The sequence below is a fragment of the Dryas octopetala genome, chromosome 4, assembly GCF_963921425.1.
Source record: "Dryas octopetala chromosome 4, drDryOcto1.1, whole genome shotgun sequence".
In the NCBI taxonomy this organism is placed as follows: domain Eukaryota; kingdom Viridiplantae; phylum Streptophyta; class Magnoliopsida; order Rosales; family Rosaceae; genus Dryas; species Dryas octopetala.
This window is the reverse complement of record NC_141369.1, coordinates 16,118,085-16,144,364: the sequence shown is the minus strand read 5'-3', so window position 1 is coordinate 16,144,364 and position 26,280 is coordinate 16,118,085. Positions and strand designations below refer to the sequence as shown.

Genomic DNA, 26,280 nt, shown 5'->3' with positions numbered 1-26,280 from the left:
GAGGTTCTAAATGTACTCCTAGATCTCTTTCCTAAAAAAATGGTCCCTTAATTTTTCAAGCTAATATTACTAATTTACTTACCTAGTAGAATGTACAGTCGGTTGCATTATTAAGATCTAGGACAAAATTCATTGTCGAGCGCTCGGCTGCTGCATTTACATTTATTAATTGCATCTACACTTATTACATTGCACCTATATTATACATTCTTAAACAAAACACTAATTTTAAATTTTCAACTAATAAATCTCCTAAAACACACTACAAAAAAATCAAATCAACCCAGTAAACATTAATATTTAAGTAGATTATGAAGAAAAATTATTGAGCGGTAGATGTAGATGCAGATGCAACTCAAAATGCAAATACAGCTGCTGAGTACTCGACGGTCTAATTTAACTTGATGGATGTGCTTAATGCATACGAAATTACAAATTGTCCTTAGCATAAATATATTATTGACTATATTTATGATAAAAAATTTAATTATCTACTAATATGGAGTAATAAACCTTAAAAAAATTCTCCTTAACCTTCCATTTTCTCCCTCACTTAGAAAAATATAAAAAACGAACGAGAGATGACCCAAGTCAATAAAGACTAACGTATACATTGGGCTCCTTAATTTCTACAAGAGACGACAACCCAAGTCAATGAGTCTGAGTCATGCACATGCATCCAAGAAGCTTGTCTGACTTGGCAGTAACTTCTGCGTAGTAGCTAGGAGTCCGTTTCTGTACTACTTCTCATGCATGCATGAGTTTAAATCATCAATTAATTAATGGGTAATATTATAGAGAAATATCACCAAATCAATAATTAGTTGATACTAGTAATAGTGCCCGCGCGATGCCGCGGGTCTTAAAAGCTTATAAAACGTGCATAAGGCTGATAAAATTTTTACATATATACATCAATGTCAAGCTTAAGTTACAAAATGCGGATTCATGATATGTTTTATATGCTAATTGTTATGTTAAAATATTGATGATATCTTAATAAACCTAAGATATTGATGATATTTTAATAAACCAAACAACATTCAAAAAAATATTACAATACTTGGTTAGACAATTGTATGTCATGGTCAACAAAAGATGGGCAGTATTCAAATGGTCATTGTTCAAAAGTTCTTGGATGGGTTTTCACAGGTGACTTAATAGGTTTTGGGGGATTCATCTTCAGTGTTCTTGGGCTGCTTATCTCCTTCATAGCCTTGTGCAGGAGGATTCTCGTTTTCTTTGCTTGAAATTTTAAAAATGTGATTTGTTAGTGTGTATAATGGTAGAATTTGAGTCCATGTAATTTAAAAGTGCAGACAAATTCTTTAAAGTGTAATAAAAACACATATGAATGTAAAAACTTAATTTGAATGAGATTGATAAGATGCAAGATCGGAAAAGACTGGTAAAAATGATTCTTGCAATTTAAGCCATTAAATCAGAAGGAACACCTCTAACCAATTGAAAGAGTTTTACATAATAGTAGAAGTTAATTCATGCATAAAAATGAAGTTCAACTAAAAATCTCACAATAATGCAGGGTAAGGAAGCCTTAGGAAAAAAAAGAGAATTTTTAACTAAGGCATAAAGATCTGGAGAGAGAGAGAGAGAGAAGTTAACCAATGAAAAGCAGCTTTGCACAAAAGGAGAAGTTAACCTATTGTTAAAAATGACATTAATGTAAAATCTCACAATAAATGAAGAACAGTAAGCTGGAGATAGAGGATGAGAAGTATAAACAGAGGAAGTTGGAAATTAGTTTTCATAGTTTGGTTCATAATTTTTATAGTCATATATGCAATTTTTTAAGAAGTATAAAGCATGTCTTTGAGGTGTTGCAATTTATTGTGCCTGTGTGTTGTTGTAGGTGAGAAAAGTGAAAAGATAATTGTGATTTGAGTATATAAAACTGGTGACATATATATATAGATGAAAATATAGTTTATTATATTATTTTGTGAAATTTAAGATAATAAAGATTGTAAATAATGATCAAATTGTGTATTTGATTTTGTGATGGAAAAATAACTCATTATTTCAGATCAAGACGTAAGCAAAATAAGTATCGCATACTCAGCCACAATAAAAGTAGTTTAAGAAAAATTCTAAACACATAGTAGGCTAGAATATTTTCTTCCTTATCAATCTATTCCTAGTAAATGTGCCCGTGCGGTGTCGCGGGTGTGGAATTCTTCCTCCCATCCTTCTCTAATGAAATGCCTGCATTCCATACTACTAAAGTTAGTTTTCTCACCCCTTAATGCTATAAAGTCCCAAGAATACATTGGATCAAATAGTCAATTGGAATTTAATTGGCTTGGCCTATGTTTGGCGGCCAATAAAAGGCCAAGTGAAAGAGAGAAAGAAACAAAAAAACATAAATTGACAGCTCACAATTTTCTGTTAGATTGTTAAATCCAAATCTTTATCAAATAGTAGAAGATTTAGTCACCCTAATTGATCAAAACAGCTTCCTAAAATGGTTTTAAAAGAGCAAGAGAAATTAGGAACAGAGACAGTACCAATTAATATATACAAATTGTAGAGAGATCAGAGGAGAGAAAAAAGTGGAGACTTTACCTTGAGCCTGAGGCTTACAGACAGTGCTTGTGGGCAACACCAATATGAAAATCTAAATATGTATGTAAACATTGACATCAATAGCAAATGAAATTCAGATCTTAAACATCAAGAAAATTGAAAGCTCACAAAATGAACACCCAGTTAAAATAAAATGCTGCAATCAAATAGTCAATTGGAATTTAATTGGCTTGGCCTCTGTTTGGCTGCCAAGAAAAGGTCAAGTAAAAGAGGGAAAAAAACAAAAAACAGAAATTGATAGCTCACCGTTTCTGTCCGGTTCTGTCCCTCTAGCTTAAGAAACGGTGAGCCTTTGACACATAATATGAAAACTATTTTGGCAACTCAAGCCAACTCATCAACAATCAAAATCATCACAGCCATCACAAATCAGCAACAGCATGACCATTAACATTTCTTAATCAAGGAGTAAAATTTCGGTTTCGAGGAAATTTTCGATGGAAATTTCGACGGAAATTTTCGATGGAAATTTCGACGGAAATTTTCGTGGAAATTTCGATTAAAATTTCGATTTCGACAAAATTAGATAAAAACGACGGAAATTGTTATCAAAATATGGAAATTTTGAATGAAACTTGACCATATGCTTATTTAACATATTATCTACTATATTAATAAAAAACATTGAAGAAACCAAATTATATAGTAAGTTTTATGTAATATAAGATGAATATAATGCGCGCTGATGAATATAACTTACCAAATTATATAGTAAGTTTTATGTAACATTGAACAAATATACTCATATATAATTGACATATATGATAAGATCATAATATATATGTAAGATAGGTTATGCGGCTTATGCCCATCCAGATCAAAAGTACTTGATCCAATGAAATTCAGTCATATATAATAACACATATAATACCTGATTCATATCTAGAATTGCAATAGATATGGGAATTTAGACTTAGACACTTAGACTCATAAACCCAGCAAATTAAACATTTCAGTGGGAAAAAAGGAAGTAAAAAAGATATAAACGATAAACCCAACCGTATAACAGATTAAAAAATAGCTTCTGTTTAGGCAAGGAATCATCTCCTTATGTGCTTAATTTGTCTCCAAAAACGAAGGAGTCCCAATTTTGATGTGATTTAACCAAGAATCATATGGGTGACAAGGTGACCACCACCACAAATGGTTGTGTCAACTTCTAATCTCATGGCACCATGCATGGTATCTTTCTGCCTAATCAATAATTCAACTGAAAAGTTCCATTTGTTCTATCTGATGTGCAGTTTATCCAAAGGAACCATTGCAATCATATATCATAAAAGTTAAAAACTTAAAGAGGAAATTAAAGAGGAAATCACTTTCATCGTGCATGAATTTGCCAGTAAACGTCAACATAAGATATATAGAGCAAGACTGTTTCGGATAAGTCAGAAAACATAAAACTCTTTAAACCCAAATTAGAAGAAAAAAAAAAGTAACAAAATGTCATAGTTTCTTTCTGCAACGCAATCATCACAGTCCAATCTTCATAAAAAAATTTCTCGAGCTGATCAACCATTATATTACCCAGGCTACCCAGCACAAAAATCGAGCAGCAAAACCAAGAAATAGACTTATAGACATATATTTCATCCAAAATCGAGCAGCAAATTGAACAACCACTAGGAGTACCCACCCGCCGTTTCTCCAAAATCGATCACCCACCCGCCGAGCGTATCCACTGAGCGTACCCAGTCGAGATTCTGGGTCTATCTGAGAAGACAACCACTCACGGTCGGAGGCCAGCCGCTGTCGCAGGCGGAGAAGACAGAGTGAGGAGAGAGAGAGAGTCACGCCGCGCCGGAGAAGGAGGCAACTGGGAGAGAAATCTTGTGCGCAGGGGAGAAGAAGACAGAGAGAATAGCTGAATAGGTTGAGATTTGAGTGTGTGGATGAAAAAGAGGAAGAGATCTGAGTGAAAGGTAAGGCTGCACAGTGAAATTTTTATGTTCACTGCGAAATTTCGTCGAAATTTCGGCAAATTTCGACGAAATTTTACAAAAATGCAAGTGAGGGGGATCGAAATTTTCGAAATTTCGCCGAAATTTTCGAAATTTCACTCGTTGTTCTTAATTATCCAATTATTCAATTAATATCTAACATATCATGGCAAGCTAAGATGCAGTGATTTCATATTGGATGGTTTGAATCAATTAATGATATTTAGAGGCTGCTATACATAACACAAAAAATCGGAATAAATGGGCCAGCCCAAGAAAAAGATGGATGAATACATATATACAGAGAACAACTGTTTAAATGTAGAGTACATCATAAATGTAAATTTTGTACAAACATTTTTTAATTGAAGCTGGTACCTACATTTTTTAAGATGTATTTTTATATATTATTTAAATTTTATAATTGAAGCTGTTACATAAATTTTTTTTAATTTATAGTTCACTTGTAAAAAGAATTATTTTGGAAATAATGGAGACAATTTAACAATCAACTTGTCATTTTCTCTTTGTTATCTTCTAAATCTTCCCCACTTTCCTCTCTACGTTCACTCATTCTTTTCCCAAAAGTCTAAAGAGTCTCATGTTTCTCTCTTTATCTGCTTAAGCTTCATCTGGGCAATAATGGCCAGATGAAACTTACTCTTCTCCCTCCAATTCCCCAATCCATTTATATAATTTACTACACTGTTAAGAAAAAATGATAAGAAATTTACCTCGACAATGCGGCTCATAGAGAGTGAGTGGAGGAACTACTAAACAGACAATTATAGAAATAGTGTCAAATTTTCCAGCAACAAAACAATATATCACACAAAAGTAAATTATATATTAATATATTACTACACTGTCATGCATATATATAACATATAATTATTTAGCTCAACTGAGGTAATTGATCTAGTAAATTATATATAAATATATATATAATTTTTTATAAAGTTCAAGGCAATGTTTTGACTCCTAGCTTGGTGACGATCGAAGAAGGGTACATTCTGCATTTCATTTTCAAATGGTTAATTTCTCATCGAAATACTTTCCTAACTAAATGACCAAAAAGGAAGGTTGCAATGAAGTAGGCTTAGCCCAAGTAAACACGAAAAGCTGCATTAATTGCAACAACAGAAGAAATAGTGATTGAAGTTTACACTGACCTCTGCATCCAGCCTAATGAATTTGGCATGAAGATGCCTGGAAGCAAGGGACTTCAAATGCTTATCCATTATCCTACAAAGAATCATTTCACATGAGAATATAAATTTTGCAATACACTCACTTGTCCATCTTTTTGTGCGTAAAAGAACGTAGCAGTAACTTCACCTAAAAAGTCCCCCTCAGTTATCTCCCTGTACTCTCCATGTCCCTCCCTCTTCAAGGCCTCTTGGTTCTCAACTTCTTTCTATTCAAAATTCCAAAGAAACCCCAAAACATAAACACAAACTACCATATTCCATATACCCACATGAATGAAACATACAAAAATGGTACTTTTAGAACAGAAATCCTATCAGCGTGCAATTTTTCCAGCTCAGGGTCTTGAAAAAAGGTTCCAAGTGCCAATCACAAAGTGCACAAAAAAAAAAAAAAAAATCCACTTGAAAGTCAGGACTCTTTAAAATACTGCTTATAGTCCTCATTTGCTTAAAAGTGACTTTCTTTTTCTTTTCTTAATTTTGATGTGATATTATCAACCATAGTCCATTCAACTTGCAAACTAAACTTTGGTTTGCTACAAAACCAAACACAAATTCATAAGAAACAACTAAAATTTTTTATTACCTGTGCAAAGAGGAGTAAGAACACCAAAGCACCCAAAATGCAACCTATGAATCAAAAGAGAAACAACAAACAGAGAATAAAATTAACACCAAAACGTTAACCAACACAGGGAGAAAAAAAAAATTAGAAGATGAAGAAACCAAAATTTCTTACCAAGGTAGATCAATCGGTTGAAGCTTACAGAATTGAGGCCAAAAGTTTAACCAAAGCCTAAAAATTAAAACCAAAACCCACAAAATAAACAAAATCAAACAGCACATAATTATGTTATTTATTCCAAAAACACCACATCAGCGCAGGAAGAAATTATGGATTTATGAATAACTCACTAATAGATGCAATTGGAGTTGCCGAAAAGAAAAAAAAAAAAAAAAAAACAGAGAATACCTTCAAAGCTTGCCTTAAATCTGGGGCTTGATTGATTTTGGAAGTGTGAGCAATTGAAATGGAGAAGATGGGGTGAGAAACCTGCGTTGGTGCCACAACTTAGTAAACGTGATAACTCCTATAGTGATGAATAAGTTTAGTAAACTTGATAATATTGTTAAAAGATTTGAATAATGATATCGGAATTATAGAATAATGTCTATTTCAAAGTCATGAAAGTAAATTTGAAACAAACTCTCATTGTATGCATGCAGATGTAGCGGCTCAAAGTCTACAATCAGCTACCATTAGCTGTCCATAATAATCCGATTATTCAATTAATAACAGAACATCATCAAATAATTCTTAAATCAAGAATGATCTAGTCATTTCATTAACAGGAAAAACATCTTAATTCAATCATGTAATTACCAATTAGATCAGCGTACCAACCTAAACTAAATTCACTTAAACCATGTTCATTCACCAAGGAAATTAACATATCTCAATGCAATCCAGCTCAAGCCAGTCAGTGGCTACAAACAAAATCAGAGTTCTCAAGCTATCAACCAATTTCAATCCATCACAAACACTCAAAATAGCGGTCACCGGAGCCATACACAGCGGAGGTCACGGTGGCAAAGGGTTCTAGTTTAGGTTTTTGGATTTTAACAGAAATCCAAGTTACCAATCCATACAAACAATAATATATATTATCCTTTCACTTTTGTTGATATCTTCTGAGAGATCTCAATGCATACAATAAAATTAAAATTAATTAAGCACTTCAAAACCAGCTGTCAAATAAACGAAAATAAAACTATATACACCACTAATTTCAACCAATCTAATTACAATTCCTAACTTGTATCTAACCAAAGCAAACTGCCTATTTTAAAAGACTGAAAAACCATTTGTACTAAAAACAAAAACAATTCAAATAATAATGTCTGAAATTGCTTACCAAATGAGTCTTCTTCAGAATAGAAGGAAGCCTGGTGAAGCAAATCTCCATTAGTGCAATATATCTGCAGTGAAAAAGGGAATAAGCAAAACTCAGTCATTATAGTACCCCAAAATTTTGTGAATTTGATGATACTCACTAAGGCATGATTCAAATATTTTTTATAGAAATCAACCAAAACCTTGAGAGTTAAAAGTTGAACAGAAACATACCAAAGCTAAAACCAGCGAAAAAAACCATACCTTACCCCAAAAAAGAAACCAAATCTTCAAATCCAAGAAAGTATGGGAACCTGAAATTAAAACACAGAAATCAAGTCACCGGCGCCGGCGGGAATTGTGGTGGCAGTGGGTACAAAACCTAGAAATACAGATTTCACAACCAATTGAAGAATTCGATCCAACAATCAGACAAAGTAGACAAAGAGAAGTAAAACTCACACAAAACCTGAGGCGTAAAGTCACCGGAGCCGTCGCAGGTGACGGTGGCAGAGGCGGAGCTAGGTTCGAATTGGAGCTTTCATTTCGGGAACCAATTGACTTAGATCAAGCACACCAATAGAAAGGACTGGAAGAGAGGAGCAAAACCCGACCAAAATCATCACCATCCGCCGCCGGAATCGCCAACATCGGCGGCGGAAGGCCACCGGACTTCTTCGCCTCGAAACTCCGTGCAAGGCGGTCGGTTGAGCAATTTGAAGACACCATCATCCTCAGAACGATGGGAGGAACAAAACCCACCCGGTCCGACATCCCAACTCAGCCGGAATTGACGGATCGCCGCCGGGGACTCGATCGGGTTTGGGTGTCTTTTCGAGTTTTGGCATAATTTCTGGGTTAATAAAATACCATAGAAATGAAGAGGAAGAGAAGAGGAAGAAATCGGGACCCATATCGCCGGCATACGTCGCCGGACAGTGGAGATACGGCCGGATAAAGGGGGCGGAAGGAGAGAGAACCAAGAGAACAGAGAGAGAGAGAGAGAGGGAGAGAGGCGCGTGAGATGAGGGTGTTGCAGTATTTTCCGGGTTTTGGGCTGTCTAACATTAGTCAGGGCGAATGACAAAAAAGGGCAGACCCAACCTTGGTATTATCAGAATGGCAAGCAGATCAAAAAAAAAAATGAGTGAGAGAGGAAACAGAAGAAAAGGAAAGCAATGGCAGGGGGCGTAAAAAAACGGAAAAAAGGAGGGCAAAAAGAAAAAGGGACGCAAAAGGACCAAAACAGCCCCAAATAACCCACTAATTACAATGGCAAGCAACTAAAAAAAAAGGGGCAAAAAAGGAAACACACTATTCCTAAGCTACAGTACTGCCTTTGTTCAGTTTTAGTATATAGGTAATTTTTAGTTACATTAGTGTTGTGGCTTTATTGATCAGTTATTGGCCCAAACACAGGGCATACAAAGGCCCATATATGTGTTTTGGATTCGTAGAGGAGGATTTGATTCTTGACCATTGTAGTAACGTTGTGTTGATTCCATTTATTTTAGACTGTGTTGTGTAGCCAAAGCAAACTACAAAAAGGAAGTAAAATAAAAATAAAAAACTGCATGTACTAGTCAACCAAAAATTAACACCCAACTCTTTCTTACTAGTCACTACTGACGCTTTATTTTACAAGTCTTATCCTCGCCTACTTGTACTTTGATGTAGCAAAGACTCAAAGACTTTGACCTTCATAAGTTAATTGATGATATGACCCATCACCCCAGGCCATGAACCTCTACGTACGCGTAGTAATTAATTAGGGTACGTTTGATTTGGACCTACAACTACGTACTGACCACTCATCTTGTTGTGGAAAATTTAAATTTGGAAATCTCCCTGCTTGTGCATGATTCTTAATTGGAAGAGATTATATAAATCCTTTTCATTATTGAAAACTTATTTGCGTCTTGCTTGTAAATTTCCAGACTCCAGAGTATAAGGATGTCGCGGACATTTGAGCAATTCTTCCTCTTTACAGTATTGCTTGCTGGTTTTGCTATTAATCGTAGGTTCGCAGTTGATGCCCAGGCTGATCAATCAGGTATGAACAACATAATAATAATGTTTATTTTGTTCAACATATATAAATTATATAATATCATAGAAAGCAATAATCCGAATTACATGGATGCACTATCTGCCTCTCTTATTTATAACATGCATGCATTTCTGTCTCTGCAGACTTCATCAGCATTGATTGCGGCCTAAGCCTACCGGAAAATTCAAGCTATAGTGAAAGCAAAACAGGCATTAACTATGTTTCAGACGTGACCTTTGTAGACACTGGTGAAAGTCACTGGATACAGAGTGATTACAAAAACAGTTACCAGAAGACGTACGATTCTCTAAGGAGCTTCCCTCAAGGAATCAGAAACTGCTACAAAATAAACGTTAGGAACGGTACCAAGTATTTGATCCGAGCAAGTTTCCTGTACGGGAATTATGATGGCCAACAAAAATTACCAGAATTCCAACTGTATCTTGGACCTGATTTGTGGGGTTCATTGAGGTTGAAGGATGCGTCAACTAACACCAACAAGGAGGTCATACATGTCCCTCTGCGGGATTTTATACATGTTTGTTTGGTGAACACAGGCTCCGGGGTTCCATTTATATCAGCCTTAGAACTAAGGCCTCTAAATAATACTTCTTATCAAACAAAAGGTGGGTCCTTGGAACTTGTCTCGCGATATGACACTGGTCAAACGGGTAATGGTAAAGGATACAGGTCGGTATCTATCTTACTTGTTGGAAATAAATTTGGTGATTGATTGCACTAGTGTGTGTTTAATTAAGTACTTTGATGGAACTACTATATATTCTCAAGTTTTTATTAGCTAGATACTGATGGAGTTAAAATCTGTATTAATTTATTTCAGGTTTCCAATCGATATTCATGATCGTTTCTGGTATGTCTATAATGACCGGGATGATTGGACACAGTTAAATACCTCCTCCATCATCGACTCTGAATATCACAACAAATACCAACCACCATCTGTTGTTATGAGTAATGCTGCCACACCGAAAAGTCAGACTGATTCCTTGACTAATTTCTGGCCGGCTGAGGCTACTGATGAAAATGCAGACTACTATATTTACATGCACTTTGCAGAGGTGGAGAATCTCCAAGCCAACCAGTCTAGGCTGCAATACATTACTAAGAACGGAGAGCTCTTTTATAAATCATTTGCTCCTAATTACTTGTACACAACTACTATTTTCAACACTAGAGCTTTGAGAGGAGGACGAACCAATTTTTCAATCATTGGGGCAGACAACTCTACCCTTCCACCGATCCTCAATGCCTTTGAGATTTATATGGTGAAATTATTCTTACAAGCAGATACAAACCAAGAAGATGGTAATTAAGTAGTGAATATTTCATCGCTATATATCAACTTTTAGTGCCTTACCTTCATAATCATGATTGATCGATGAGATAATTTTCTGTTGATTTTCTTGTGAAAATATTAGTTGATGCAATCACAAACATCAAGTCAAGTTATGGAATTGGGAAAAACTGGCAAGGAGATCCATGTGCCCCTCAAAATTACTCATGGGAAGGTGTAACATGTAGCTATCATGAAAATGAGCCCCCAAGAATCATATCCTTGTAAGTATCACCATCTCTTTATTAATATCTCTGAGGAAGGAGAACAAATAGAGGATTACAGAGAATGTTTAGAGAGAGATAGTGAATGGACTACATTGTATTGACTTGAATGAGTAATACATTGTATTCACACTTATATAGGCACATGCGGATTCTAAAAACACTACACTTAAGAACCTTCACCCAAACTTGCTCTGTTGCTTATGATATTTCATTTTAATTCCACTTATATGTCTTAGTTAATTAAGTTATGGAACATTCAATTAATCTGCAGGAACTTATCCTCAAGTGGATTAACAGGGAAGATAGTTCCTTCTATATTCAATCTTGCAGTGATGCAGAAATTGTAAGTATATATATATGTGTGTGTGTGTGTGTCAAATGACTTACCAAATTATAACAAGGTAGAGTGCAAGACATTGTAAAAATTGCATTTCAGTAAATTTTAATTGAGTTGGGCTGTTCATGATATATTTCAGGGATTTATCAGACAACAACTTGACAGGACAAATTCCAGACTTTTCCTCTCAATTGCCAAATTTAATTGTCCTGTAAGTTGCTTGGTCAATTATATTTGAGTCTAACTGACCTGAAAATTTTAGTTAGAAATCATGGTGATATATAGAGTGCTATGATTACCTTTGCAGAAACTTGGAGAAAAACAAGCTCACAGGCTTAGTTCCGGTTGGACTCATTTCTAGAAGCAAAGATGGTTTGCTATCATTAAGGTGTGTGATTTATAGAAAACCATGACCTTCAAATTTTGTGTTTAACTCACTCTAAAACTGTGTTAGAAACTGGATTTTAAAATTTTCAAACTTGATTGATTGTTTGAATTTTAATAAAGATCTTACATTGGTCTACCACTATTCCCAAAAGCTTAAGCTGTAAGGATGTGAGCCTTTCTGTATATTTTAACATACATTTCTTTCTACATGAATTATAAATTGATCAGTATTACCTTACAGACAGGATTATTGAGTTATAACATCTGATACTAATATTACATAGGAACTTATATCACTGGTAATTGATCAAAATCTAACTACAGTTGCCATCAAACATTTGATGTCAGTTTGTGCGGAAATCCTGATCTATCCGGACAAGTTTCTTGCAAAAAGAAGAAGCCCAATTTTGTTCTTCCTGTAGTAGTGTCAATTGGAATTTCCATTGTCTTATTAACTGTAGCTGCACCATTCTGGTGGGGCTTTAAAAGGAAAGGACAACATGGTAAGACCTCCCAATATCTGCTAATGTGGTTAATTTCTGTACATATGCTCATTAAACGTGCAATGGTCCTATAAGACATGTCACAGATGCTCATTAAAATTGCAATGATCTTATAGGAGATGTCACAGATGCTAAAGCCACCATTCAATTTGGGTCATTGGAGTCGACAAAACGAAAATTTACGTACTCTGAGATAATCAAGATCACCAACAACTTCGAAAGGACTCTTGGAAAAGGTGGATTTGGAACAGTTTATCATGGCTACATAGACAAAACTCAAGTAGCTATCAAGATACTCTCGCCATCATCAGTTCAAGGGCTTCAGCAATTTAATGCAGAGGCATGCTTATCAAAATAAACTAATACAATGTTTTTAAGCTCAATCATTTATAATGTAATAACATGTTTCGACTGTGGCCTCTTAAATTACAGGTTGATATTCTTATGAGAGTTCATCATAAGAACTTGACAAGCCTTGTTGGATATTGCAATGATGAAACCAAGTTAGGGCTCGTTTACGAGTACATGGCCAATGGAAACTTACAAGAACATCTTTCAGGTTTGGCTTCTATTGAAATCATTCAATAGCAAAATTCACCAATGATTTCTCAGTTACTACTTTTAACATTTTGGGAGAGTCGATAACTTAATTAGTAGAGGCTTTAAGTTTTTTAATATATACTTGAAAATCTAATTTTAATTCTATACTCTGAAACTTCTTGTATCACCACTTGACTGAGGTTCCATTGTAAGTTAAGAATCTTAAGACACAGAACAAAAAGGCTTAGTCTCCTTAATTTTAAATGTATGTAGATGGCAGATCAAATATCTTGACTTGGGAAGACAGACTTCGAATAGCAACAGACGCTGCACAAGGTCTGCACCTAAATGATTGTCATGATCCTTCTTTATCTAGCATCTCCTTTTCTTCTTGAAATTTTTGTGTAAGTAATGTCTGAATTTTGAAATGCAGGACTGGAGTACCTGCACTATGGTTGTAAGCCACCTATAATGCACAGGGATGTGAAATCAACAAACATCTTGCTGAATGAAAGTTTCCAAGCCAAAATTTCTGATTTTGGCCTATCCAGAAACTTCCCTACTAATGATGGGACTCAGGCGTCGAGCCTTCTTGCTGGTACTCCAGGGTACCTTGACCCTGAGTAAGTATTTTTTGTTTTTAATTTACCCATATATGATCATCTTTAGTATTAAAACTATTAGCACTTCAGTGAATCAAATTGCAAGCATCAATTAAATAAAGCAACAAGCCAACAAGAGCAATGAAGAAAGAAACTATAAATTGACCTTTTAGCAAAATCTTTTGCATCAGAAGATATGACCTGAGTTGAATTGCATGATTTGGCTTGCAGGTTCTACCTATCAAACAGGTTAAATGAGAAAAGTGATGTTTATAGCTTTGGAATTGTGCTGTTGAAGATCATAACAAGTCGACCTGTTATATCAAGAATGCATGAGAGAATTAACATCAGTCAATGGGTTGGTTTCATGCTTGCAAAAGGAGACATTTACAGTATAGTTGATCCAAAGTTAGAGGGAAATTTCAATGTCAACTCAGTCTGGAAAGCTGTGGAAATAGCAATGGCATGTGCATCTGTAAGTGCCATCAAAAGGCCACTCATGAGTCAGGTAGTGGTAGACTTAAAGGACTGTATGGCAACCGAACTGGCTGGGACGAAACAGAACCATGAAACTGGATTAACAGATTCCATTGAGATGATGCCTGACAATTCGATCATTAATCTAACTCCCTCAGTTAGGTAGAAGTACTACTTATCAATATGGATAAAATAATGGGAATTGGGACTGTATTATTTCAATCCTGCAGTTTACCACATGTTAAAATCTTCAGGTTTTATGGTCTTAATAAACAAACTCTTTGGAATAGATACTGTTATAGACAAGGCTAGCTAGGTTTATTTTATTATGTTTAGGATTTGGATTTATATTGTAAGCGGTATTTGTTATTTTTAGCATCTTAGGGTTGTTCTATTTAAATTAAGCGTTATTTTGTATGCACTTAGTCAAGTCGTCTTCTTCTGTTATGTAGACTTCTTGTTCATTTTTAATCAATGAGTGTTTTTTGCATCTGTTTGTTCTTTTGTTGGATTTTTCTTCTATTGATTTTGTAAAGGATACCATTTTATATATGCATGGATTGCAACTAAATTCATAAGAACATAATACATCTTGTTGAGAAAGGAGGCTGACTGCATGTGCTAGAATTTTGATGGATTCACTATTAGCGCCTATGAGGGACCAAATTCTCAAACCAAAAACAAAAACCTCTTACCAACCTAGCTATTACCTATTTTGTCAAGGTAATAACTTCTGACATTTTTTTGGTGCCAAGGGGGAGAAGCCAACTTTTGACATTTTTGGAGCTGAAAATACTGTTACTTAAACATGTATATATGTGTATACAAACTACAAAGGTATGAACATTACTGTCCACATAACAATTTTTTGAGCCTTTGTATGCCTGTGTTTGGGTTAATTTTCTCTGGTCCGTCTTTGTGGCTTTAATAATTGCAAGAGAAAGCTTCTAAATGTACCTAAAAATTCCTTTAATTTCCCACCCCCGAAAAACTTTTCCCTTCAATCTTAGCCCTCAATTAAAAAAAAAAAAAAAAGAATTAATTAGACATACATCCATTTTGAGAGACCAATTTGATATTATCTCATATATCCATTTCAAGCGACTTAGTCAATGAGTATGAGTCATGCGCGTGCATCCAAGAACCTTGACTTGGCAGTAGCTTCCAAGCAGTAGCAGTCCCCTCTGTACTTTTCATGCATTCATGTTTAGAAGATTTTAAATCATCATTTAATGAGTATGTCGTTATTAAGGGAGACTAAAAAGAACAGATCGAGATGTCGTTATTAAAGGAGACTAAAAAGACTTCAAAATAACGAACAATTCTTCAAGCATTTTGGCACATCATGAATCCTTCTCTTCGTACATTCAGTGAAACGAATATTAGTAAAAACGATTTGCAAATCCCCAGCTATGTATTTTTTTTTTATATAAAGGCAAACTAAGAATTTGGTGTTACAGACTTCACAAAAAATGAAATTGTCTAAATTTTCTTCATTCAAACAAATAGTCACATAAATACAACTGAATAAATAAGATAATAGTTGTAAAATACAATTATTAAAACAAAAGTTTAAAAATAAAAAAGTACATCCCACCACCTTAAAATATTAAGAGAATAGTAAAAAGTTATAAAATAAGGAGAACAAAATACATAATAAAAAAGCCAATTAACACTCTTGGAGCACATGTCAAGAGACTAGTACTATTATAAAGTAAGAATGAAGATTAATTTTGGTGTTACAAGTTTTACCAAAATTTAGTTTACCTAATCTACTATTTGTTAAACAAAATTATGAAAAAGAATAAATATTATTTTAAAAGATTAAAACAGTAAAAAGTCGTTTAAATATAATTAAGAATATATAACTAATTCACTCACTAAGTGCAGTTTAAGTTTTTGCCCAACTCTTTCTTTCTACGCCTGGTTTTAAGAGCACATCTCTCCAGCAGGGTGTAATCTTTTAACTTATCCATTGTTCGTATGGTAGATGGTCCCCGTGTTGAGAAGTAATAGCCACATTGCAATTAAACTTAAGTTAATCCTAATTTTCCATTAAAATTTGGTCCTACAACGGAATAATCAATCAAATCAATCAAATCAATCAACTTGTTGTGGAAATTGCCCTACTTCTGCGTGGGCATGGAATATAATTCTGTGAGAATCTTGACTTGACTTGTCTGTAGCTTCCATACTACCACTTCCCTTCTGTGTCACTTTCTGCTTGTGGCCACTTTCTGCTTCTGGCCACTCATAGATTAATCAACTAATTAATGGGTAATTATATTATATGTCCACAGCACAGAATTAAAATTTGGTTACTTAAATTAGATGTGAACCCCATATATGGCGTGTTTATTTATATTTACTGCATGTTGCACATCACACGTGATAGATATAGACCTTTTACGACATGTGTATGTTTCAACGGCGTCAGTTTTGGTGCGGTGCCAGTTAACGATGGGCCATGGTGCATGCATGTCCCTCCTTCATAAATTCATGGAAGTGCAATTACAATTCCCATGACTGCAAAAACTTTAACTTGTAGAAAGGGCCACAGGGTCACCTCATAGATTATAGGGTAAAATACATTTTTAGTCCCTGCGTTTTGAGCTGAATGTACATTTTGTTCTCGTGGTTTCAATTTTACCAATTTAATCTTTATGTTTTATGAAGTTTGCAATCTTATGATAATTTTAACAAAAATCAAATCTTCAATTTGGGAAAAAAATATCCACTTGTTTTCAACAAATGTTTTGTTGGGGGATTGAAAGATCATCTAATGGGCTTTCTAAAACTACTTTCAATTTTTTTCTAAAACTAAATTCATAAGAACATAATACATCTTGTTGAGAAAGGAGGCTGACGGCATGTACAAGAATTTTGATGGATTCACTATTAGCGTGTATGAGGGACCAAATTCTCAAACAAAAAACAAAAACCTCTTACCAACATAGCTATTACCTATTTTGTCAAGGTAATAACTTTTGACATTTTTTTGGTGCTAAGGGGGCGAAGCCAACTTTTGACATTTTTGGAGCTGAAAATACTGTTACTTAAACATGTATATATGTGTATACAAACTACAAAGCTATGAACAATACTGTCCACATAACAATTTTTTGAGCCTTGGTATGCCTGTGTTTGGGCTTTCTCTGGTCCGTCTTTGTGGCTTTAATAATTGCAAGAAAAAGATTCTAAATGTACCTAAAAATTCCTTTAATTTCCCACCCCCTAAAAATTTTCCCTTCAATTAAAAAAAAAAAAAAAGTATTAATTAGACATACGTCCTAGACCAATTTGATATTATAGAAATTATTACCTCATATATCCATTTCAAGCGACTTAGTCAATGAGTATGAGTCATGCACGTGCATCCAAAAACCTTGACTTGGCAGTAGCTTCCATGCAGTAGCAGTCCCCTCTGTACTTTTCATGCATTCATGTTTAGAAGATTTTAAATCATCATTTAATGAGTATGTCGTTATTAAGGGAGACTAAAAAGAACAGATTGAGATGTCGTTATTAAAGGAGACTAAAAAGACTTCAAAATAACGAATAATTCTTCAAGCATTCCGGCACATCATGAATCCTTCTCCTCGTACAATCAGTACGTGAAGCGAATATTAGTAAAAATGATTTGCAAATCTCCAGTTATGTATTGTTTTTTATTTATTATAAAGGCAAAAGAAGAATTTGGTGTTACAGGCTTCACAAAAAATGAAATTATCTAAATTATCTTTCATTCAAAAAAATAGTCACATAAATACAACCGAATAAATAAAATTATAATTGTAAAATACAATTATTAAAATAAAATTTTAAAAATAAAAAAATACATCCCACCACCTTAAAATATTAAGAGAATAGTAAAAAGTTATAAAACAAGGAGAACAAAATACATAATAAAAAAGCCAATTAACACTCTTAGAGCGCATGTCAAGAGACTAGTACTATTATAAAGTAAGAATGAAGATTAATTTTGGTGTTACAAGCTTTACCAAAATTTAGTTTACCTAATCTACTATTTGTTAAACAAAATTATTAAAAAGAATAAATATTATTTTAAAAGATTAAAACAGTAAAAAGTCGTTTAAATATAATTAAGAATAACTAATTCACTCACTAAGTGCAGTTTAAGTTTTTGCCCAACTCTTTCTTTCTACGCCTGGTTTTAAGAGCACATCTTTTCAGCAGGGTGTAATCTTTTAACTTATCCATTGTTCGTATGGTAGATGGTCGATCTCCATGTTGAGTAGTAATAGCCACGTTGCAATTAAACTTAAGTTAATCCTAATTTTCCATTAAAATTTGGTCCTACAACGGAATAATCAATCAAATCAATCAAATCAATCAACTAGTTGTGGAAATTGCCCTACTTCTGCGTGGGCATGGAATATAATTCTGTGAGAATCTTGACTTGACTTGCCTGTAGCTTCCATATTATTACTTCCCTTCTCTGTCACTTTCTGCTTCTGGCCACTTATAGATTAATCAACTAATTAATGGGTAATTATATTATATGTCCACCAAGGGTTTAAATTTCGATTTTTAGGGGTTCCGAAATTTTAACACGTATTTGACAAAATTTCAGAATATTTCGGCGAAATTTCGAATACCCTTAAATGCAAAATTTTCTGAATTTGAGAGAAATTTCGCTTAAATTTCGTGGAAATTTAGGGAAATTTCCACGAAATTTCCCAACTAACCCAGCTAACAGCCTAACCCGTAACCCTCATATTCTTACCTGCACAGTCGGCCAGTCGCACACCCTTCTCGATCTGCAGCGCCGTCGCTCGCCTCTGTCGATCTGCAACGCCGTCGCTCGCCTCTCTCGATCTGCAGCGCCGTCGGCTCGCCTCTCTCCTCCGTCTTCTCGGACTGGACTGAAGGCCGAAGTCATCGATCTCTCTCTTCTCTCTCTATCTTCTCTGTTTGTGTTCTCGGACTGCTCTGTCTCCGGCCACCTTCGGCCTGGCCACCTCGAAGCCACGCCGAGTCTCCGACCTCTCTCTCTCTCTTAAGTCTGAACCCCGAAATCAGTTTGGAGTTTTGGTATTTGGGTTGATTTGTTACTGTAAGTAATATTTAAGTTACAAAGTTACTTAAGTTTGGGTTGATTAGTCAGTTAGTCACTTACAAATTTACAATTTACAAACTTACAAAGTTACAAATTTACAATATATTATCAATTTATCATTACCTATTAATATTTAAGGATCAGAATTAATTGTATGATTTTGGGTTGATTTATATAAGATAAATTATATTGATATTGGGTTGATTTATATAGATTTAGAATTAATTGTATGATTTTGGGTTGATTTTGTTTTGTATAATTTGTATGATTTTGGGTTAATTTTGAATCTTTAATCGTATAATTTTGGAATTGATTGTATAATTTTAGGTTGATTTTGATTTGTATGATTTGTGTAATTTGTATGATATATAAATATTGATATGGAACTATGGAAGTTGAAAGTGGTGATATGATATGGAATTGGAATTGGTATGATTTGTTAATAATTAATATGGAATTTGTATGATTTGTTAATAGTAATAATCTAATATGTATCATGTATGGAATTCCCGAATTGGTAATTTAGAATTAGTGAAATTAATATGGAGTTGGTAATAAATTAATAATTAATATGAAATTAGTAATATGGAAATGAAATTGGTCATATGATATGAAATTACAAATTAGTAATATGGAATTGCCAATTGGTAATATCAATATGATATGAAATTACTAATTAGTAATAAGTTAATAACTAATATGATATTAATTTCTTGGTGATATACTGATATGATATTAATATAGAATTTAACTCTCTTGTTAATTGTTATTGTTCTTGTGTTACTGTGTATGTCTTTTTGTTATTAGGAATTTAGAATTCACTGGCCAGTGGAGGGAGATCACGTGATCCAGCTTGGGATCATGCCGATCTACTACCGGGTGGCAGACAAGGTTCAATATGTAAATATTGTGGCCTTGTAATGAAGGGTGCTGGAGTGACACGCTTGAAATACCACCTTAGTGGTATGGATCCTGGACACAATGTGCAGCGATGCAATAGTGTCCCACCAGAAGTGAAACAGTTCATCATTGCAGGGATGCAACACAAACAACACCAAAAAAGCAAAAAAATACAAAGGATGGAAGAGCTTAGAGGACAAGGTCAGATTGAGCCGAGTGATGATGATGAGGATGATGATGATGAGGATCATAATGATGATATGGGGCCTCAAGAGCGAAGAGAATTTCGGGCTGCACTTCGAGCCTCTAGAGCAGCAGAATGGGAGAGGGAACACTTACATAAAGTCCCAAACATGGGACAAGGTTCTGGGTCTAGTAGTGGTGCACAGATGCGAAGAGGATCAAGCATGAGGGAATCACGACCAACACCTCCAGGAGCACCAAGCTTGTACAAGGCAGCTCAAGCACGCCAAAAGAGTGTTAAAAATCTCTTTTCCGGAGGGTCAATCAAAGATGGGATGCAACGCTTGATCAGCAAGTTCTTCATATATGAAAATGTTCTTCCTTCAAAAGCAGCATCTTATCATTTCAAAAATTTGGTGATAGGATGTCAACAGGCAGGAGTAGGAGTGGAACCTCCAACACCCTATCAGATACGCACCGGATTTTTGGATCAGGAGTTTCAAGAAATGCAAGAGCATGTAAACAAATTGAAGGCCGATTTGGCAACTTATGGTTGCACAATCATGTGCGATGGTTGGACAGGTCCAACCAAACTGTCTATCATAAACTTCATGGCCTACTCAAGAGGGAAGTCGGTATTCCTTAAGTCCGTTGATTCTTCAGATTGCATAAAGGATCATAAATATATTTATGGGCTACTGAAGGATGTAATCACGGAGGTTGGAGAGGAGAATGTTGTTCAAGTTGTGACCGACAATGGTTCCGCATTTGTCAAAGCAGGTAAGAAGTTAATGAACAAATACAATGTGTACTGGACGTCGTGTGCAGCACATTGCATTGATCTAATGTTTGAAGAGATGGGGAAGAAAGAGCAGATTGCTAATGTGATTAAAAAAGCCAGAATGATCACGAATTATATTTACAACCATAACTGGTTGTTGGCAAAGATGCGAGAGATCACGAAGGGAGATATTGTTCGTCCTGGTGCCACTCGATTTGCTACAAACTATATTGCATTGGATAGTTTGTATGGTAAGATGATGGGGCTGAAGCAATTGTTCACCAGTGATGATTGGGGTCGTAGCAATTTCCGGCGTTCAGATGCAGGCATCACGGTTGAAAATATAGTTCTTGATCACTCTTTTTGGCAACATGTGCATAAGGTGTGTGGTCTGTTTGAACCTCTCTACGTAGTTTTACGTATTGTTGACACAGAAGTGTATCCTACAATGGGATCAATTTATGAGTTAATGCGTGTCGTGAAGGAAGAGCTAGAAAAAAAACAGGGTGCACGGTGGGTAATAAAAATCATCAACGATCGATGGTTTAAAACGTTACAACACGATTTGCACGCAGCATGTAACCCAATAATTTATTTGTTATTTTGGTTCCGCATTTTTTTTAATTGATTTAGCTTTCAATTAATGAACTAAATTACTAATTATATATTTCTATATTTACTTGATGCATGATTGCAGCCTATTATTTGAATCCTCGCTATCAATATAGACCTGGCGTTGGAGATGATGGTGAACTTATTCGGGCTGTGCACAACGTATTCTCCAAATTGGATCCCTATTCACCAGAAGTTGGCCAATTTGGAAATGAGGTAAAAATAATTTGTCATAAGGCCCATAAGAATCCTTACGAAAAATATTAATACTTTATAGAATTTGATTGTCTTAAATTATTTATTTGATTGATATTGTATAATTTGTATTGTATTTGTATCTAGTTAACATATTTTAAAGATGCCCGGAAAATGTTCGGAGAGCGAGCTGCAAAGGCCTCTAGATCACGAATGTCTCCTAGTGAGTATACATCTTACTTGTATTAGTTAGATTAACTTAATTATTTATTTTTATAGTTACACTTACACAAACAAATTTTTCATTTCAGGTAAATGGTGGATCATGTATGGGAGTGATGCGCCTACTGTGAAGAAGTTAGCCATCAAAGTTTTATCACAAACGGCGTCATCATCAGCTTGTGAAAGAAACTGGAGCACTTTCGCACTCATACACACCAAACAACGAAACAGGCTCTCATATAGTAGGTTAGAAAAAATGGTATATTGCTACTATAATATGAGGCTTGCACTTCGAGACAAGAAAGCAGAGGAGGATCGCGTTGATGAATATGATCCGCTGGATATATATGATGCTGCAATAGGGGATGATGATGTGGAGAAAAACCAGCTTTATCAGTGGATTAGGCCCCTCCATTTAGATGATGATGCAGGCAATCCAGACCCTGATATTGCAGCTCAAGCACGTCAGGAAGGTATCAATATGGACAGAGTTCTAAATGAGGAGGTGAGCCCTACTACAAGTTTGAATGAACTTATGCAACCAAGGTCGACACATCGTACTGAGCCAGTTCCCACTAATCCTTCTAGATCAGGCAACTCTAGCACAAGATCGGGCACTCCTACCAACAGTGGAGGTAGAGGTAGTGGTGGTGGTAGAGGTAGTGGTGGTGGTGGTGGTGGAAATAAAGATGTCACTGGACATTCTCAAGAGTATATAAGCCCATTTTCTGTCGAAGCACACTACACACATGCAACACAAGATGAGGATCATGGGAGTAGGCGTGCCGGACCAGGAATTGGTGCCATAGGAAAAGACTATAGTCGCAGACAAAGAGGTCATGAGAGTTTGGCACAAGAAGAAGAGGATTCATTATCCACCACTTTTGGCTCTATAGGGGTAGGAAGTGACAATTACAATTATGGGCAAAACCCTCTAATATTCTACCCACCACATCTGCCTTACTTGGTTGAGTCTGATAGTAACTCATTGGCACAACAAGAGACAAACTCTTCAAATGAGTATGCTTATGGGCAAATTCAACCACAACAGGTTCCTGATCCATATGGTTGGCATGTTGGCAATTACATGCAAAATTATGCTTGAGAAGTATCTTGGGATGATTATTCTTCACATTACACCTACTCTGGACATGATGATACTGAAGACAGCGAAAATTTTGAACCTCCTAGAAACTCTATGTGGTATTGATTACTTTTGTAATTCATGTGGCAATATTATAGTAAAAATAAAATTGAGGTGTTATTGAAGTAATTATTAATTAGTGAAGCATTTTTTTAACAGTATTTGCCTCCAGCGCGCATTATATTCATCACATATCACATGAAACCTACCATATAATTTGGTTTTTTTCAATGTTTTTTATCAATGTAGTAGATAATATGTTAAATAAACATATGGTGAAGTTTCATTCAAAATTTCCGTATTTTGATAATAATTTCCGTCGTTTCCGTCGAATTTTTGTCGAAATTTAAAAATCTTCGAAATTTCCGTCGAAATTTCCATCGAAATTTCCTCAAAACTCGAAATTTTATTCCTTGATGTCCACAGCACAGAATTAAAATTTGGTTACTTAAATTAGACGTGAACCCCATATATGGCGTGTTTATTTATATTTACTGCATGCTGCACATCACACGTGATAGATATAGACCTTTGACGGCATGTGTACGTTTCAACGGCGTCAGTTTTGGTGCGGTGCCAGTAAACGATGGGCCATGGTGCATGCGTGTCCCTCCTTCATAAATTCATGAAAGGTGCAATAACAATTCCCCTGACTGCAAAAACTTCAACTTGTAGAAAGGGCCACAAGGTCCCCTCATAGATTATATTGTAAAATATATTTTTAGTCCTGTGTTTTGATTTGAGCTAAAAGTATATTTTATCATTGTGGTTTTAATTTTGCCAATTAGATCAAATTTTGGAATCACTACAATTCTTATTTGTTTCATTAACTTAATGAGTTATTAAATTCGAATCATAATCAGGCTATTAGATTGAATCATCAAATTCATCTCTTATTAATTACAGAGAATTCAGATTCAAATAAAAAAATTTGCAGGTTTATTTAGTCAATGAAGGAAATATTAGAGAGAAAAAAAAATGATTTGCAAATCCACCAACTATTACACACAAAGCCAATCGGAGCAAAGGACCGGAAATATAAATATAAAAATTGAAAGAGATCGAAAGAGGAAATATATGCAAAGCTAATTAATTATGTATCGTGAGCATGGTGAGGTTTGCTAATTGCATGGTGAGGCATGTGTATCGTGAGCAAAAATTTTGTGCTGATCGTTTAGCCTCTTTAAGTGTTGAGAAGGATTTGGGTGTTAATTGGTTTGATTTCTCTCCTCTTGAGGTTTGCTCTTTACTTTTTGCTAATGCTCTTGGTACTCCATGTCCTAGAGCTTTAGTTGTTTAGGTTTTTCTTTTGGGCTTTGGCCCCTCTTGTACCCAAAAAAAAAAAAAACACTAATGAATTATGTAGTGAAAGGACTAGACCCACATTTAACAGTATCACCAAGTTTCAATTAAAAAATTAAATAAACCGAGGATGTAAACCTAATTACCCAACTCTTCCTCCACTCGTTAGTCTCCAGATTTATGGTACTTTTTCATTTTTTATTTTTTTATACAGTAATATTATACTTACTACATTTTTATATTACAATTTTATACCCTTATATGACATTCATGAATTAGACTAAAAAAAATAAATCCTAAAAAAAAAAAAAAACCCTATCCACATTTATGGTCCTTTCTTATTTCCAAAGAATATATATTAAATTATAGCAATTATGAGTTATCCAAATCCTTTGAAAAAATTCTCTATGTTTGGTACGTTATAGGAAAAATTGGCCAGACAACTATATTTTCTAGTTTCTACTTTTGTACTTTGTATGTATATTATATATAGGCTTATTAGCACATTTGCCCCTGACTTTTAGGTTAATTTTTTCTCACTTTGCCCCTTCACATTTATTTGTCTCATATAACCCCCTAAACTTTTATGCTGTTTCCCACGTTGCCTGATTCCGTCAACACCACTGTTAGAAATGCTGACGTGGAAGGGTAATTTTGTCATTTCAACTGTAAAATATATTTAAAATAATATTTAAATTAATAAAATAATAAAACTTTAAATTAAAATAATATTTAAAAAATAAAATCTTTAAAATTCAATTAAATTATAAAAAAAACAAAAAAAACCAAACCCTTCCCTCTCCACCCACTGCGCAAGCCGGCCACCCTCTCTTCCCACCCACTGCACATTCCGGCCACCCCTCCCTCTCCACCCACTGCACATGCCGACAACTCCCATTTCCCTCCTCCTCTCTCTCTCTCTCTCTCTCTCTCTCTCTCTCTCTCTCTCTCCCCTTCTCTTTCTCTCTACACATGCCAGCCACGCCCCCACCCATCCCCAACTCCACGCAGCCCCAGCCTCAGCCCCGCCCCGCCCCGCCCAGCATCGCCCCATCCAGCCTCACCCTCCGCCTATCTGCCCGTCCCGCCCTCTCTCTGCCTCGATATACCCCACATAACCCAGCCCAACCCAGCCCCTGCCCAGCCCCAGCCCAGCCTACCTTGCCCCACCCCGCTCTCGCTCTGCTCCGATTTGACCCACGTAGCCCAACCTTGCCCCACCCTTGCTCTGCCCCTCCCCGCCCTACGCAGCCCAGCCCCAACTTGGCCCACCCCCACCCAGCCCCTCCCACACCCCCTCTGACTTGGCTGTGGCTTCTGAACTAGTAGCTCCTTCTGTGTTACTTCTGGCTGTAGAATCAACTAATTAATGGGTAATTTATGCACACCTGCATACATTGTTTCTCCAATGACAATATGAAACATGCTAAACATATCATATTTTATGATTATATATTAATGAAACACATAATTTAATAGTTTCTGTACTACTCTGCGGACTTAGAAATTTTTGTTTATGAGATAAGATGAGAAAGTTTTCGAGAAAGAATTCACTAACAATATTTTTATTGATGAAAGGGAATACCATATTACAAGCTATAGTTGTAAACTTGTAATATTGTTGTTCCTATCATCCTCTTTTTGAGGCACTTCCCCAAGCAACTTGTCCCCGCCCTCATGGAAAATATCAAAGATATATTGGGCTGTTGGGTTGCTCATGGTGGACAAACTAATG

At 35.3% G+C, this 26,280-nt stretch overlaps 1 protein-coding gene, 1 long non-coding RNA gene and 1 pseudogene across 8 annotated transcripts; 2 read left to right on the top strand and 1 right to left on the bottom strand.

The window, feature by feature from the left end:
* Window positions 1–880: 880 nt before the first annotated feature.
* Window positions 881–8,820, bottom strand: LOC147287342 (uncharacterized). Of its 7 annotated transcripts, XR_015121874.1 has the most exons (12): window positions 8,112–8,815; window positions 7,914–7,963; window positions 7,672–7,735; window positions 6,729–6,809; window positions 6,495–6,551; window positions 6,342–6,385; window positions 5,883–5,961; window positions 5,717–5,789; window positions 5,279–5,317; window positions 2,584–2,635; window positions 2,398–2,477; window positions 881–2,223 (listed from the first exon to the last, which is right to left on the bottom strand). It is a non-coding gene; the product is annotated as an uncharacterized LOC147287342 (long non-coding RNA). The 7 variants fall into 7 exon arrangements; XR_015121873.1 differs by having other exon boundaries at window positions 2,398–2,635; window positions 8,112–8,814; XR_015121875.1 differs by lacking the exon at window positions 2,398–2,477 and having other exon boundaries at window positions 8,112–8,813.
* Window positions 8,821–9,580: 760 nt separating this feature from the next.
* Window positions 9,581–14,616, top strand: LOC147287341 (senescence-induced receptor-like serine/threonine-protein kinase). Its single transcript, XM_086239165.1, has 13 exons — window positions 9,581–9,702; window positions 9,843–10,389; window positions 10,541–11,025; window positions 11,139–11,277; window positions 11,552–11,623; window positions 11,757–11,828; window positions 11,925–12,005; window positions 12,353–12,507; window positions 12,624–12,847; window positions 12,940–13,066; window positions 13,321–13,383; window positions 13,481–13,670; window positions 13,881–14,616. The coding sequence occupies exons 1-13, from the start codon at window positions 9,603–9,605 to the stop codon at window positions 14,290–14,292; spliced, it is 2,667 nt and encodes an 888-aa protein (XP_086095291.1). The 5' UTR covers window positions 9,581–9,602; the 3' UTR covers window positions 14,293–14,616.
* A 5,407-nt stretch (window positions 14,617–20,023) lies between these two features.
* Window positions 20,024–23,360, top strand: LOC147287340 (uncharacterized; annotated as a pseudogene).
* Window positions 23,361–26,280: the final 2,920 nt, after the last annotated feature.